Source organism: Podarcis cretensis, assembly GCF_951804945.1.
Source record: "Podarcis cretensis genome assembly, chromosome: 14".
NCBI classification, from domain to species: Eukaryota; Metazoa; Chordata; class Lepidosauria; order Squamata; family Lacertidae; genus Podarcis; species Podarcis cretensis.
This window is the reverse complement of record NC_137183.1, coordinates 877609-894502: the sequence shown is the minus strand read 5'-3', so window position 1 is coordinate 894502 and position 16894 is coordinate 877609. Positions and strand designations below refer to the sequence as shown.

Sequence of the window (16894 nt, the reverse complement as noted above, 5' to 3'; positions counted from 1 at the left end):
ATCAGGTGAGCATCTTCACTGCATTTTTTCCAGCACCTGCTAAAAACATATTTGTTTAAGTAGCCCTACCTAGACATGTAGAATGTCAATGTTTTTAGTTTGTTGCTGATTTTCTTTTCTTTTTGAATGTTTCCAAGAGTAATTTTAACTGTTTTTACTGATAATTTTATTGTTTTATTCTTTGTAAACCACTTTGAGGGTTTTTTGGCTTTTCTTTTACAATAAAGTGGTGCAAAAAATCACTTGAAATAAATAATGTGAGCATCACATGAATAGCATAAGCGGGACCAGATCCTGAGCTCCCTCTGCATCCTGGGCCATTTTGACACAAGGGTGGTAGCACCAAACAATGTGACAGGGTTTGAGCTGTGTCTGCAGAGGAAGACCTGCTTGAAATCATTACCTGCTTGAAATCATTCTAACTATGTCTTGAAGGCTCCCTGTATCTGGCATCAAACATGGCAAAAGAGGGTGGCGTTTGCCCTAAACAGCCTGGCAAGCAAGCAGGGGGGACAGTGTTGTATAGTGGTTTGAGTGTTGGACTAGGACCTGGGAGAGATGAACCTCACCGGGTGACCTTTGGCCAGTCCCCGCCTCTGAGCTTAAGCTATCTCACATGGTTGCTAAGGGGGTTAAATGAGGAAGGAGAGAACCATGTACTCCTTGGAGGAAAAGGTGATATGTGTTATAAAATGAATGAAAAGAATGCCTCTGAGGCCTGGCACGCCTAATTAGCCGTGAGGGCTGAAGGTTCCCCACCTCCATAGTACAAGAGACAGAAGCTGCCATAGACCATGTCAGACTGTTTGTCCATCAGGCCCAGCACTGCCCGCTCTGACAGGCAGCAGCTCTCTCTGGTCTCAGGGGTCTTTCCTAGCAGGCAGCACACAGTTGAACCATGGAACTCCCTGCCACAGCACAACCTAGATGGCTTTAAAAGAGGATTAAACAAATTCATGGAGGAGGAGAGGGCTGTCGATGGCTCGTAGCCACGATGACTATGTTCTGCTTCTGCCGTTGGGGCAGCAATGCCAGTTGCTGGAAATCATGGGGGAGGCGAGAAGCTCTTGTGCTCGAATCCTGCTTGCTGGTTTCCCACAGGCTTCTGCTCATCCTGTGAGAACAGGATGCTGGGCTAGAGGGGCCACTGCATTGATCTAGAAGGCTCTTCTGTTATGAAACCCCTAAGCTGAAGGCACACAATTTTCCATCAGGCCTGCAGTCTGTTCCCTAGAAGGAAGCCTTGCTACGATGTTACGCAGCCTGGCTTTAACTACACGTGTTGCAATTACAGAGCTTGAACAATTCACCAAATGTGCAACATGCCTCCCTTGCAGCATCACAGAGAATTATGGGGTCCGACCACAGCCATTAACTCAATAATGTGCTGAAGTCACCCATCCCAGCAGCGCAGGAGGAGTGTCTGGCTGAAGAAAAGGATCTTGGGGTTTTTTAGCAGATCACCAGCTTAACGTAAACTAACAGTGTGATGCAGCAGCAAAAAAAGCTAATGCACTTGTAGGCTGAATCAAGAGAGGTGTAGTGTTCAGATCAAGGGAAGTCCTAGCCCCACTCTATTCTGCCTCACAGACCCCACCTGGAGTATTAACAGACCAACTGACCATACATTTGCTAATATATCTTTGCATTCAAAGGCTAGACATTTTTATTTTTAAAAACACTGGATGCTGAGGTCCTGAGGAAGCTGGATCCTGCAAGGCAGATTCTGCAATTATAGTCATACCTCATGTTATGTTTGCTTCATGTTACATTTTTTCAGGTTGTGTCCTGCAGCGACCCAGAAGTACCGGAAAGGGTTACTTCTGGTTTCGCCGCTCACGCATGTGCATAAGCGCCAAATCGCGATACGGCACTTCAGGTTGCGGGCTTTACATGTTGCGAATGGTCCTCTGGAATGGATCCCATTCGCAACCAGAGGTACCACTGTATTCTGATCCCACCCACTTTAGTCTACAGACAAAAGCATGCATTTAGTACTTGCTTATCACGGACACATTGACTCTCACATGTACTCTTCACATCCAATAGTTTCCTTTTTGCTGCATGGACAGCTCTGTGTTCTCTCCACACATGTTGACTGATTTGGACCAATTAATTAATAACCCTGTTCTTTCTCAATATTTTTTCCAAAAGTGCTTCTATTACCTGCAATTTTTCCAACGGATTTTCAATTGTTAGCAAGGTGTCATCTGCAAATAACCTTCTTTTCTCTTTTTCTTTATTGCTTATTCCTTTTATATTTCCATCTTCTCTAATTACATTGGCCAGAGTTTTAATGACCAATACAAATAAAATTGGGGGAAGGGGGCATTTTTGTCTTGTACCTTGGGCTAGTGTTATTTGTTATGTTATACCATCGTTCACTAAGTTATATGCCTTGTTCCTCAAGTATAATTGATTTATTAATCCTTTAAATCTTTCTCCAAATCATAAACTATATAATCATTTTTTAATGCCAGCCATTCTACTCAGTCAAAAGTCTTAAAGATATCCAATGCTACTATACCAGTTTTCAATTTATTTCTTCTTATTATATGTATTTTATTCAACACTCTTCCTATTAAACTAGACATCTGTTTTCCTACTAGAAAGGCTCATTGGTTTTTATTTATATATTTATACATGAAATTAGTCATCCTTTCCCCCTACTGATCAGAGAACGGAATGAGTTCACCAACAGAAGCCTCTGAACAGGACGGTTCCACATATTGCTCCACAGCTTTAATTCTTTTAAACAAGCCCTGCTGCTAGCAATTAGGATTTACATCTCAGGCCTCAGCTAAATAACTTGCGACGCCTGGAGAATTATTATGGAAGTGGACACCCTTCTACCCAAAGTACTGTCAAAACAGAGCTGCTCCTATGTTAAGTTTCTTTTGTTCTCCTCCTGAACATGGAAAAGCAGCCACCCCAGGCTACCTATCAATTCTCCATCTTGCTCGCAGAGTCCCTCAGAGCCGAGGGAAAGCCTTCTGCTTTTGGTGTGGACAAGTGTTCCAGTTCATAGTGGCCGTCCTGGGGGGCTGTGCTGACACTGGAAGAATCCTCCTTGGCGGCCTGCTGTAGGCTCCTCTTACGCTCCACGATCTGCTGCAGCTGGAGTCCCGCGTAGTCTGGCTTGGCCGTCAGTGGGCAGAGGGGGACAGGTATGCCCAGGATGTCTGGCACCATGTACGGACGGAGCCAGCCCACTAATGGGGTGCTACCAGGGTTGTAATGAGTTTCCTTGTGATAGAAGAGGAGCCCGTCCACCTAGGAAAGAGAACAGAGAGAAACCAGGTAGGCAGCAGCCTTGGGTCTATACAGTCCATGGCCTTACATGAGGCCTTACCTGAGCCCGGTCTTGGCTGGGATATAAATAAATTTATTATTATTATTATTATTATTATTATTATTATTATTATTATTACTACTACTACTACTACAGGATGGTCCAGGGGTAACCTGCCTTTTAACCCTAACCCTCACCTCCTGTTCTATTGGTTAGAAGGAAATGCTTCTTTCAAGCTTAAATCCAACAGGAGAAGAGGGGACCCTATGGGTATGCCTTTGGTGACAATTGGGATATCCTGTGGATTCAAAGCACACCCCTTTTGCTGTGGGAATCAGCTATAGCCTCTTTTAAAATAATGACAATTTTCTTCTTTTAAAAAAGCCTACACCTTTTTAAAATTTCCACCTTTATTTTATGGAAGTAAATCACACAAACCAACAGAATAAAAATGACAGAAGTACATAAAAACAGTGCAGTATAGCTAGGAGAGACTGCCTATTAGGTTAGTAAAGAACTTAAGACCCTCAGGAAAGGCCAAATTTCACAGTGTACTATGGAAAGGGAGTTCTGTGAGTCTGGCTTTCCTGTATATAAGATAAAATCCCACCAAACGGCACAGAATTTTTCAGGGTCCTCCAAGCCCCTGGCAATATATACTGTAATTTACTAACTGCAGCTCCAATTCTACGGAGGCCAGGTTACTGTACGGCACCGTTGGAAGGACAAGGTGTGATGACAGGCACCTTGCAGGCCTTGATACCTTGAGCTCCTTGGATGGGAAACGATAACAGAATCTGAATCAAGTCCTACTGAACTCAGTGGGACTTGCCTGTGAGTAGGCATGAATAGAGCTGCACCGGTCAAATGGTCAAATTTGAAACTTTCCTTGTTAGGCCGAATTGCTGTTATTAAGATGAATGTATACTTGCCCTCCGCTCTTCCCCAGTAGCATGTTGGACGCCTTCCGACCTGAGGGGCTCATCTTCCAACGTCATAACTTTTATATGCCTGTTGTCTTTGTCCAAGAAAACTCCATGGACAAAGACAACAGGCATATAAAAGTTATGACGCTGGAAGATGAGCCCCTCAGGTCGGAAGGCGTCCAACATGCTACTGGGGAAGAGCGGAGGGCAAGTACAAGTAGATCCAGAGCTGATGAAGCGGCTGGGCCAAAGCCGAAAGGACGCTCAGTTGCGGATATGCCTGGAAGCGAAAGGAAAGTCCAATGCTGTAAAGAAAAATATTGCATAGGAACCTGGAATGTAAGAACCATGAACATGGGTAAGTTGGAGGTGGTCAAAAATGAGATGGCAAGAACAAATATTGACATCCTGGGCATCAGTGAACTAAAATGGACGGGAATGGGTGAATTCAGTTCGGATGACCATCATATCTACTACTGTGGGCAAGAAACCCGTAAAAGAAATGGAGTGGCCCTCATAGTCAACAAAAGAGTGGCAAAAGCTGTACTGGGATGCAATCTCAAAAATGATAGAATGATCTCGATACGAATCCAAGGCAGACCTTTTAACATCACAGTAATCCAAGTTTATGCACCAACTACTGGTGCTGAAGAAACTGAAATTGACCAATTCTATGAAGACTTACAACACCTTATAGAAGTGACACCAAAGAAGGATGTTCTTCTCATTATAGGGGATTGGAATGCTAAAGTAGGGAGTCAAGAGATAAAAGGAACAGCTGGCAAGTTTGGCCTTGGAGATCAAAACGAAGCAGGGCAAAGGCTAATAGAGTTCTGTCAAGAGAACAAGCTGGTCATCACAAACACGCTTTTCCAACAACACAAGAGACAACTCTACACATGGACATCACCAGATGGGCAGCATCGAAATCAGATTGATTATATTCTCTGCAGCCAAAGATGGAGAAGCTCTATACAGTCAGCAAAAACAAGACCTGGAGCTCTGTGGCTCAGATCATCAGCTTCTTATAGCAAAATTCAAGCTTAAACTGAAGAAAGCAGGAAAAACCACTGGGCCGGTAAGATACAATCTAAGTCAAATCCCTTATGAATACACAGTGGAAGTGAGGAACAGGTTTAAGGATTTAGATTTGGTGGACAGAGTGCCTGAAGAACTATGGATGGAGGCTCGTAACATTATACAGGAGGCAGCAACGAAAACCATCCCAATGAAAAGGAAATGCAAGAAAGCAAAGTGGCTGTCCAATGAGGCCGTACAAATAGCGGGGGAGAGAAGGCAAGCAAAATGCAAGGGAGATCGTGAAACATACAGGAAATTGAATGCAGATTTCCAAAGAATAGCAAGGAGAGACAAGAAGACCTTCTTAAACAAGCAATGCAAAGAAATAGAGGAAAGCAATAGAATGGGAAGAACCAGAGATCTGTTCAAGAAAATTGGAGATATGAAAGGAACATTTCGTACAAAGATTTCCATAATAAAGGACAAAAGTGGAAAGGACCTAACAGAAGCAGAAGACATCAAGAAGAGGTGGCAAGAATACACAGAGGAATTATACCAGAAAGAAACGGATGTCTCATATACCCCAGGTAGTGTGGTTGCTGACCTTGAGCCAGACATCCTGGAGAGTGAAGTCAAATGGGCCTTAGAAAGCACTGCAAATAATAAGGCCAGTGGAAGTGATGGTATTCCAGCTGAACTATTTAAAATTTTAAAAGATGATGCTGTTAAGGTGCTACACTCAATATGCCAGCAAGTTTGGAAAACTCAGCAGTGGCCAGAAGATTGGAGAAGATCAGTCTACATCCCAATCCCAAAGAAGGGCAGTGCCAAAGAATGCTCCAACTATCGCACAATTGCACTAATTTCTCACGCTAGCAAGGTCATGCTTAAAATTCTACAAGGAAGGCTCAAGCAGTATGTGGACCGAGAACTCCCAGAAGTGCAAGCTGGATTTAGAAGAGGCAGAGGAACCAGAGACCAAATTGCAAACATGCGCTGGATTATGGAGAAAGCTAGAGAGTTCCAGAAAGACATTTACTTCTGCTTCATTGACTATGCAAAAGCCTTTGACTGTGTCAACCATGGCAAACTATGGCAAGTTCTTAAAGAAATGGGAGTGCCTGATCACCTCATCTGTCTCCTGAGAAATCTCTATGTGGGACAAGAAGCTACAGTTAGAACTGGATATGGAACAACTGACTGGTTCAAAATTGGGAAAGGAGTACGACAAGGCTGCATTTTGTCTCCCTGCTTATTTAACTTATATGCAGAATTCATCATGCGAAAGGCTGGGCTGGATGAATCCCTAGCCGGAATTAAGATTGCCGGAAGAAATATCAACAACCTCAGATATGCAGATGACACAACCTTGATGGCAGAAAGTGAGGAGGAATTAAAGAACCTTTTATTGAGGGTGAAAGAGGAGAGTGCAAAATATGGTCTGAAGCTCAACATCAAAAAAACGAAGATCATGGCTACTGGTCCCATCACCTCCTGGCAAATAGAAGGGGAAGAAATGGAGGCAGTGAGAGATTTTACTTTCTTGGGCTCCATGATCACTGCAGATGGTGACAGCAGCCACGAAATTAAAAGATGCCTGCTTCTTGGGAGAAGGGCAATGACAGGCCTAGACAGCATCTTGAGAAGTAGAGACATCACCTTGCCAACAAAGGTCCGTATAGTTAAAGCTATGGTTTTCCCAGTAGTGATGTATGGAAGTGAGAGCTGGACCATAAAGAAGGCTGATCGCCGAAGAATTGATGCTTTTGAATTATGGTGCTGGAGGAGACTCTTGAGTGTCCCATGGACTGCAAGAAGATCAGACCTCTCCATTCTGAAGGAAATCAGCCCTGAGTGCTCACTGGAAGGACAGATTGTGAAGCTGAGGCTCCAGTACTTTGGCCACCTCATGAGAAGAGAAGACTCCCTGGAGAAGACCCTGATGTTGGGAAAGATGGAGGGCACAAGGAGAAGGGGGCGACAGAGGACGAGATGGTTGGATAGTGTTTTCGAGGTTACCAGCATGAGTCTGACCAAGCTGCGGGGGGCAGTGGAGGACAGGAGTGCCTGGCGTTCTCTGGTCCATGGGGTCACGAAGAGTCGGACACGACTAAACGACTAAACAACAACAATAAAATGTTAGAATATGCAGAGCTAGCAAGATTCCGAGACCATACCGATCAAATATTTAATAAAGAGTGGAATATTTACAGAGAATATCTACAAGAAATCTGTAATAATAAGTGTAATAATCTAAATTATTTCGCAGGCCTGAATTGACTTCTGCATGAAATAAGAGAATTTTACAAAATTAACACAACTGAACAACCTATGAGAGATAAAGTTAAGTGTGCAGTTGTAATGTAATTTAGGAACCACAATTGGGGGGACTGGAAGTCATGTCGGAATTTGTGATGTGCGAATTCAATATTTTCTTTTTTTTTGTAATGAGTGTTGATTTTGGATTGCCTTTTGTTGATCATTGCGTTTTGTTTTGTACTTGTTTTGTTTTATTTTTAAAACTAACAACACATTAAAAAAAAAAATTGTTGTAGCTTGCCCTGGGACCTCAGCATGAAGGACCATGATGATGATTTTAATTAACGGTGTCTTTTTCTTTTCTCTTCTCTCCGGAACAGGCAACCAAGCAATTCCTTGAAGAGATTAACAAGTGGACAGTCCAATACAGTCACGAAGAGTCGGACACGACTAAACGACTAAACAAAAACAAAGCATTGCCTAGAATGCTATTTTTGTTTCAGACTTTACAGGTTGTGGACAGAATGGACTGTTTCAAGAAGTGGCAGAAAGACATATCTAAATTTGTCTGGCAGGGCAAAAAGCCCAGAATAAAATTTAAGATATTAACTGATGCAAAAGACAGAGGGGGGTTTGCCCTGCCGGACTTAAGACTTTACTATGAATCGGCAGCTTTCTGCTGGTTGAAAGATTGGCTACTTCTTGAGAATACGGACATTTTGGATTTGGAAGGGTTTGATAATAGATTCGGTTGGCATGCATATATATGGTATGACAAGGTTAAAATTCATAAAGGATTTAAAAACCATATCATTAGGAAAGCATTGTATAATGTTTGGATTCGATATAAGGATTTGTTGGAAAATAAAACCCCTAGGTGGCTGTCACCAATGGAAGCTAAGGAGGTGAAAAAACTTAATATGGAATCTAAATGGCCAAGATATGGTGAAATTTTAGAGCAAGATAGTGGGAAAATTAAATTACAGAGTTTCGAGAAATTGAAGTCTAAAGTAAGAGATTGGCTTCACTATTATCAAATAATGGAGGTGTTTAAACAAGACAGGAAAATTGGCTTCCAGTTGGAGAGATCAAAACTAGAAACAGAAGTGTTAGAACCCAATACTAAGAATCTATCAAGAATGTATAACTTGCTGTTGAAGTGGAATACACTAGATGAGACAGTTAAATCAGCTATGATTAAGTGGGCACAAGACTTTGGTTATGACATTATGTTTGCTGACTGGGAACAGTTATGGACCACCGGTATAAAATTCACGGCATGCAATGCCTTAAGAGAAAATATTATGAAAATGATTTACAGGTGGTACATGACCCCGGTCAAGCTTGCAAAAATTTATCATTTGCCCAACAACAAATGCTGGAAATGTAATACGACTGAAGGTACCTTCTACCACCTTTGGTGGACTTGCCCGAGGATTAAGGCCTTCTGGGAAATGATTTATAATGAAATTAAGAAGGTACTTAAATGTACTTTTCATAAGAAACCAGAGGCATTTCTCCTGGGCATGGTCGGCCAATTGGTGTCAAGGAAGGATAGAACTTTTTTTATGTACGCTACTACAGCAGCAAGGATTCTCTTAGCAAAGTATTGGAAGACACAAGAACTACCCACGCTGGAAGAATGGCAAGCGAAGGTGATTGACTAGCATTTTTGTTTTATCCTGCTATGGCTGTATGCTAATGCAATAAAGGTTTGATTGATTGATTGATTGATTGATTGACTATATGGGATTGGCGGAGATGACTGGCAGAATCCGTGACCAAGAAAAAGAGACGGTGGAAGAAGATTGGAAGAAATTTAAAGTATATCTTAAGAACTGCTGCAAAATTAATGAGGGCTAAAATGTCAAGGGAAAGGAAAATATAGAATTACAGCTGTAATCAATTAAGTATGAGAATGAAATTAAAATAAGAAAATGCTATTATTTGACTGACGTGAGGAGTTGTTGGAAAAAAAGTTTAAAACAGGATGCAGAAAAGGGGAGGTAAGGGGAAGTCCGGGAAGCAAGGTTAATGAAAAAGAGGGTTTGAAATTATACATGTTTATATGTCTTTGTATGTTTTTTCTCTGTGTGCTGTTTTGTTTATAATTTGTGTTGGAAAATCAATAAAAAATTATTATTAAAAAAAAAAAATGAATAGAGCTGCACCGGTTGAACTCAAATCCAATGTGCATTTACCTGGAAGTCTGTCCCACTGAGCAAATATGTTAAAGGTTGTGCTTGTGGAGCAGAAAACATTCTTTCAAGCCAGGAGTGGGCAACCTGTGTCCTCCCAGATGCTGCTGCGCTACAGCCCCCTTTTCCCAGAGTATTGGCTAGGGGCTGATGGGAGTCAGATGTCCAGCAGGAGCTGGAGGACCCCAGGTTCCCTCCCGCCATCCTAAACTGAAAAATGCTTTGAGCACTTTGGCACAGCATGTAAGTGTTACCAAATAAATAATATGAAAAATGAGGTGCATTGATAGGGTAGCCAAGTAAAAAGAGGATGTGGTGGTGGTGGTGGTGAGAATCCCCTCTTCTCTACAACTATTACAGCTGCAGAAGCCCTGTCTTTTTCTTTTAATCACCAGGCCACTGTAAGGTGCAATACAGATTTATAACTCTCTTGTGTATGCCATCACATGAGTGGCTTTTCATCAACTAGCCAAAAGTCTCTCTGTAAAAAACTCCAACCCCACCCCCACACTTGGGTTATTTTTTAAATAGATACATGATTGGGTTTTGTATTTGCAAATCTAACAGCTTAAGGAGAAGATACCTGGATATCTAGTGCTGCTTAGTAATTAAAGCTGCCTGCATAATCCTGCTAGCATGTCCATCTGGCAAGGTCCCCATTGGTTGTGATGTAATGAGAAAACAAAAAAACATTTGCCTCTTTACTTACTTACTTCCCCAAACCTTTATTAGACATTACAAATATAGGCCATCATCAAACATCCATATTTAAAAAATATACAAATAAACAGCCATGTAAAATATGTAATAACAAGGGTTTTCATTAGAGTTTCTTCCCACTAAATAGTGCTATTCACCACTCTGAGATACTATTGACAAAAAACTCAGCCACCTTTGCAGTTACTTCCGGGTTAATGTCAGACAGATTGAATCCGTTATTTTCACCATGCCGTGATGTTAGACTACCCAAAAAGGGGGATAGCACACGTTTGCGTAGCTGATTGTACAATGGACAGTAGAAAAGAATATGTTTTACAGCATCTAGCACATTCAAAGAACATCCACAATGTCTATTATTTCTGGGGATGTTTGAATATCTGCCCTTGACAAAAGCTGAGGGGAAAACATTCAGTTGGGCTAACATAAAGGCCCTGTGTTGGACTGGAATTATTGTGAAATATAAGTGACCCTGTTATCTGTTGTATTTAAACCATAGAACTTGGGGGAACAAATTTTATTTACAGCTGACTTGATGTTTCGTTTTTCAATGACCCTTAATCTGGATTGACTATTGTGATATATTGCTCACTTGAATTATACATGAGTTCCAAGTCAGTGCCAATAGATCTGATTTTGTTATGTAAGAGTTAGAACCATTTGGATTTATAAAAGTCCTCAAGTCAGAGAGCAGACTCGAGGGTTGGCAACGAAAATGGCAACGCAACCAGTGTTTTCCAGTGCTAGCCCACACCCAATATTCCATTGTGTGTATACCTAGTTCTGCACACATAATCTCATACTTGATTGAACTTGGGAGCCCCAGGATACGTCTCAAGAAACTTGAGTGTATCTTATCTAAATCACTATTATATGCTTGTATCCATATTGGGATCCCAAAAAGTATCTGGGACGACACTTTAGTTTGAAAAATCTGAATATCAGCTGGTATAAATTGGTTACCTTTCTGAAAAGAAAAGCGAGCTACTGTTGAGGAGGTAAACTTTGCCTGTTTCATAGCACTTATGTGATGGTTTGACCAACCTGAGTTGCTCTGGAATAAAATTCTGAGATATCTTTGAATCTTTACTTTACTCGGATTTCTTGTCCTCTAATTTTCCATTTCTCTAATTTCCAGGAATTAAAGAAGATCAGAAATTTTGTCTTCTCATAATTTATTGAAAATGTATTGCTTTCATAATAGGAAACCAGGGAAAGTAAAAGATGTTTCAGACCTATCGTCAGTGATAATAAGGCCACATCATCCACATACAGTAACAATGGGACCGGGTTTTGATTGATTTTGGGGGCATGTGATTCTACTTTTTCAATGTGCTCTGGAAGATCTGATAAAAATAAATTAAAAAGAAAAGAGGCAAGAATACACCCTTGTTTTACACCTTTCGTATTCAGGATGTTGGAATAAAGCTGACCTTTGGCATTGAGTTTGATTTGGCAAATGTTAAAGGAATATAAATTCTGTATTAAGATCACCAAATGATGATCAATTCCTAATTCCACAAGCATCTTCTACAATATATTTGCCATTGGGGCAGAGTTGCCTGCAAGACAAGATTAGCTATGCTATTGCTTCTGTCCAATATGGAGACACCATTAGACATTTCCCAGGCAATAACGCTTATGTGAGATTTAAAAAGCAAGCTCCTATTAAGTCCAATTTTAAAGATTTAGTACCCTACTTTGTTGACCATTGGGTCTACAAAGCCTTTGCCGAAGCCCCATCAGTGCAGTCATTGTGGAATGAGAAAACAGCAACACTGAAATTAATTTTTTAATCCATCACTTTGCTTCTATGTTGTTCAAGACAGTTCTTAAATGCAAAGCTAACTTATGGAATTTCACTGCAATAAGGTGCAATGGTGGCCACTAAGTTTGCAGTTTTTAAAAGGGGATAGGACAATTTTTGTGACATGGGCTGTGGTCTAAACCACTGAGCCTCTTGGGCTTGTCGATCAGAAGGTCCTTGCAATGGGGTAAGCTCACGTTGCTTGGTCCCAGCTCCTGCCAACCTAGTAGTTTGAAAGCACGCCCCCCCCCAAAAAAAGTGCAAGTAGATCAATAGGTACTGCTCTGGTGGGAAGGTGAATGGTGTTCCGTGTGCTGCTCTAGTTTCGCCAGAAGCGGCTTAGTCATGCTGGCCACATGACCCGGAAAAACTGTCTGTGGACAAACATCGGCTCCCTCGGCCTGTAAAGCGAGAAGAGTGCCACAACCCCAGAGTCGTCTGTGGCTGGACTTAACTATTAGAGGTCCTTTACCTTTTAGGACTAGGGCTTGCCGATCGAAAGGTCGGCGGTTCGAATCCCTGCGGCGGGGTGCGCTCCCGCTGCTCGGTCCCAGCGCCTGCCAACCTAGCAGTTCGAAAGCACCTCCGGGTGCAAGTAGATAAATAGGGACCGCTTACCAGCGGGAAGGTAAACGGCGTTTCCGTGTGCGGCTCTGGCTCTGGCCAGAGCAGCGATGTCACGCTGGCCACGTGACCCGGAAGTGTCTCCGGACAGCGCTGGCCCCTGGCCTCTTAAGTGAGATGGGCGCACAACCCCAGAGTCTGTCAAGACTGGCCCGTACGGGCAGGGGTACCTTTACCTTTACCTTACCTTTTAGGACAATTTTATGGAGCAAGTTACTAGCCATAATGGTTCCATAGAACCTCCTGGTTCAGAGGCAGTATACCTCCAAATACCAGCTGCTGAGGGGGCAAAGGGAGATGATGTAGACCCTTGTTGGATGCTTGATGGAGGCATCTAGCTTTCTATCCTGGAAAACAGGATGCTGGACTGGATGAGCCTTTCATCTGAACTGGTAAAGCTCTTACATTTAAGAAACAATCAACATTTCCACAGCATTTTCAAGTGTTCAAAGCACTTCATATGCAAATCCCCTGCTGTAGCTTCCTCTGGGGGATGTCCCCATTTCTAAAAGTGCATTGTTTCATGAAAATAATACCAGCCAGACTGGTTAGTCTCAAATGTTCTAACTATCATTTTCAGAGGCAGCACCTAGGAAATACTTCTAAGTATCTAACAAATGGCATTTGGGGCACACTAAATTAGAACGCAAAAGTTCTGCAATTTTTGTATCCCTTGAAACTGAAACAATGTCAGGGAAGTGAATGCTGAGTGACCAAATCTTCTAATAAAAATGGAAGGGACAAGTCAAGCCTTGCACTGGCTTGAATGCAACCTTAAACATGCATTTAATAATAATTTAAATAATAATAATTTAAATAATTTAAAGTGTGCTTCCTTGGATGCAAATACTTCCATTCCATTGAGATTCCAGGAGGGTTGGGGTGGGAATTGAGATTTGCATCCCAATGAATTTAGAATGTGAAAAATAGTTGCTGGTACCTCCAGCTTCATAAGGGTGGGGAGGGAGGGGAGAGTGGCTGTGTTTTGTATCTTCCTGCATGCTCAGGCTGAAGGAATCCTTAACATTCTCAGGATCCTCCTCTCCTCTGACAATCAATGTGAATTAAGAGCATCCTGTGCTTTAACAAGCCTTAACTCTTTCCATCATTTCCTCTTGCTGCAATACTGCAGCTGGCGAATACTCCACACCCCTCCTGCTAGTCCCATGTACATACATTCCCCCTTTGGCAGTAAAAAAAGAAAAGATTTTTCTATTACCCCTCATGTTCAGCTCCCCAAGGGGAACAGAATTTTACAGATAACCTGCTGTGGAGTTTCCTAAGATTTGAGCTTTTGCTACTTTCAGCTAAAGGCAATTTGTGTGCAGGGAAGTGATGACTCAGCTGGGAAGAAGTTGGGGGGAGGGAATGATGACAAAAGACACAAACTCTCTGCAAGCATTTCTGGCCAGTGAGGGGGGCTCCTCATTCCCGCTCCAGCATTGTCTTTCCTTAAGAGCTCTGGCTTGAAAGAAGCAGCTTTGATCAATGCCGCCAAAGCCAGCAGCATCAACCTTAGAATCACAGAATCACGGAGTTGGAAGGGACACCAAGGGTCATCTAATCCCAGCCCTTGCAATGCAGGAAGCCTGCCCACACTGTCTCTGGGGGGGCTCCAGCCACCAACCTTCTGGTTAACAGCCAGACCCACTGACACACTGCGTTGTATGGGGGCCCTTGGCAAACTACAGCTTCCCAGGGTGCCAAGCCAAGACCCTTCCGAGAGAGACGTCATGGGTAATACCTTGGATTTTGTAAAAAGAAAATGCCCTGTTAGATCAGCTCAGAAGCCTGTTTACCGGGTATCCTGTTTCCTGAAGTGGTCCAACCAGATGCCTCTGGGAAGCCCACAAGCAGAATCTGAGCACAACAACACACTCCCCACTTGCAACTTCCAGCAAGTGGCACTCAGAAGCTTGTTGCCTCCACCAATGGAGGGAGAGCAGAGTCATCAGGGCCAGCAGCCATCCAAGTCAGTGGCCATCACATTCCTTCCTTCATTCCTTCACTCAATACCTCCTGTGGAAGCACATTCCGCAGTTTAACTATGAGCTGGGGGGGGGGGATACGTTCCTTTGACTGTCCTGACTCTTTCAACATTCAGCTTCACTGGATGAATGCAAAGCTTGTAGCATCATTACAAAGGTTTGGTGTGCATGCTTTAAAGTATGTGTATCAGAACATACGGCGGGGGTGGGGGGTGGGGTGGCACCTGGCTTGACAGCAACACATGAAAAAAAGATCTAAGGCTCTTAGTAGACCACAAGCTAAACATGAGTTCACACAGGGTTGCAGCAGCAAAAAAAGCTAATGCTATTCTAGGCTGCATCAACAGAAATCTAGTGTCCAGATCAAGGGAAGTCACAGTCCCACTCTCTTCTGCCTTGGTCAGACCACACCTGGAATACTGTGTACAATTCTGGACAACACAATTTAGGAAGGATGTTGACAAGCTGGAACATGTGCAGAGGGCAAGCAAGATGGTCAGGGGTTTGGAAACCAAGCCTTATGAGAAACGGTTGAAGGAGCTGGGCATATTTAGCCTGGAAAAGAGGAGCCTGAGAGAAGATACTATCGGAAGGCCTCTTCTTCCTTGGAGGTTTTTAAGCAGAGGTTGGGTGGCCATATGTCGGGGTCACTTCCAACTCTAAGATTCTATGTGCATGTAACATACAGTATGTGCTACACCCACACATTCACCACAACACCCATTAACCAGGGTTTCAGCACCTCACTCCCTCTGTATCCCTGGCACTCAGTTCTCACAGGATTGTCGGGTTCCATTGTCCCTTTGCACCTTTTAAATTGGATGCTGAGAGTTTTTCTTGCACAAAACAACCTTCATTTAGTCATTTATTTTAAAAAAGCTCAGAACATGTGACCCAAACAAGGTTAATTGTTTTGGCATCTTATTTCCCATCTGTTTTTGGAGACTTTGGAAAAATATTGCCTTGTATGTACACAATTCAACCAGAGGGGCAAAGGAAGTATTGTCACCCTAACCCCCTCCCAAAAAACACACTGTTTCTGTTTGCTACTTTAAAAACTAAAATACTTACAAGAATTCAGTACCTGCACCCCTTAGGTCAAAACTATACAGCTATGTCTTAAGCCAGCCTTCCCCAGCTGGCGCCCTCCAGCTCTTGGATTCTGATGCCCCCCAGCGCATGCTGGTTGCAGTCCAAAACTAAAGGGGACACTTGTTTAATGACTGCATGGTTATCCTGCATCCCCCATATGGAACGGAAGATGGTATATACTTGAGGTTGTTCATATTGCCAGCCCTTCTCCAGTTCAGACACTGGCCAGACCAAAATCTGCTTGCTTTCAGGATGGGGGCTGGCTGTACCATGCGCTTTTGGACCTTGCCCAACCACAGCCTTCTCCAACCAACATTTCACACTAGACCTCACAACAGCTGGAGCCAGCTGGCTTGGCTGATGAGAATTACCAGGATGGACACTTTCAACCCTTCTAAGTGTATAAATCAGTTTCATACTATTTACCGTATTTTTCGCCCCATAGGACGCACTTTTTCCCCTCCAAAAATGAAGGGGAAATCTGGGTGCGTCCTATGGGGCGAATGCAGGCTTTCGCTGAAGCTTGGAGAGCGAGAGGGGTCGGTGCGCACCGACCCCTTTCGCTCTCCAGGCTTCAGGAAGACATCCGCAGCCTAGACAGCCCTGCAGGAGGTCCCGCAGGGCTGTCTAGGCTGCGGATAGCAGCCTGCTTCCCGGAGAGAAGACATCCGCAGCATGGGCAGCCCTGCAGGAGTTCCCCGCAGGGCTCCCCACGCTGCAGATAGCAGCCTGCCGCCTGAGGCAGATATCGGCCAGCCCCACAAGCTTGGGGGACAGCAGGGAGGCGCAGCGCCTCGACCTGGTTCGGTTTCCCTGACCTGCTTTTGGGGGGGAAATAAAGGGAAATTTTTTTTCCTTTATTTCCCCCCAAAAAAACTAGGTGCGTCCTATGGGACGGAGCATCCTATGGGACGAAAAATACGGTATACTGTTTGGGACACAAACAAAGAAAAAAGCTTCCCAAAGTGGGG

General features: G+C 43.3%; 1 protein-coding gene across 5 annotated transcripts in view; it reads right to left on the bottom strand.

Moving 5' to 3' along the window:
- Nucleotides 1–2458: 2458 nt before the first annotated feature.
- Nucleotides 2459–16894, bottom strand: part of SNUPN (snurportin 1) — a 51585-nt gene continuing 37149 nt past the window's right edge. For 4 of the 5 annotated variants that reach the window (XM_079953429.1, XM_079953430.1, XM_079953431.1 and 1 more), the window contains one exon: nucleotides 2459–3273. In XM_079953429.1, the coding sequence (XP_079809555.1) occupies nucleotides 2944–3273 (330 nt within the window). In that variant the 3' untranslated portion in view covers nucleotides 2459–2943. The remainder of the gene's footprint in view (nucleotides 3274–16894) is intronic. The other variant, XM_079953433.1, reaches the window with a different exon arrangement.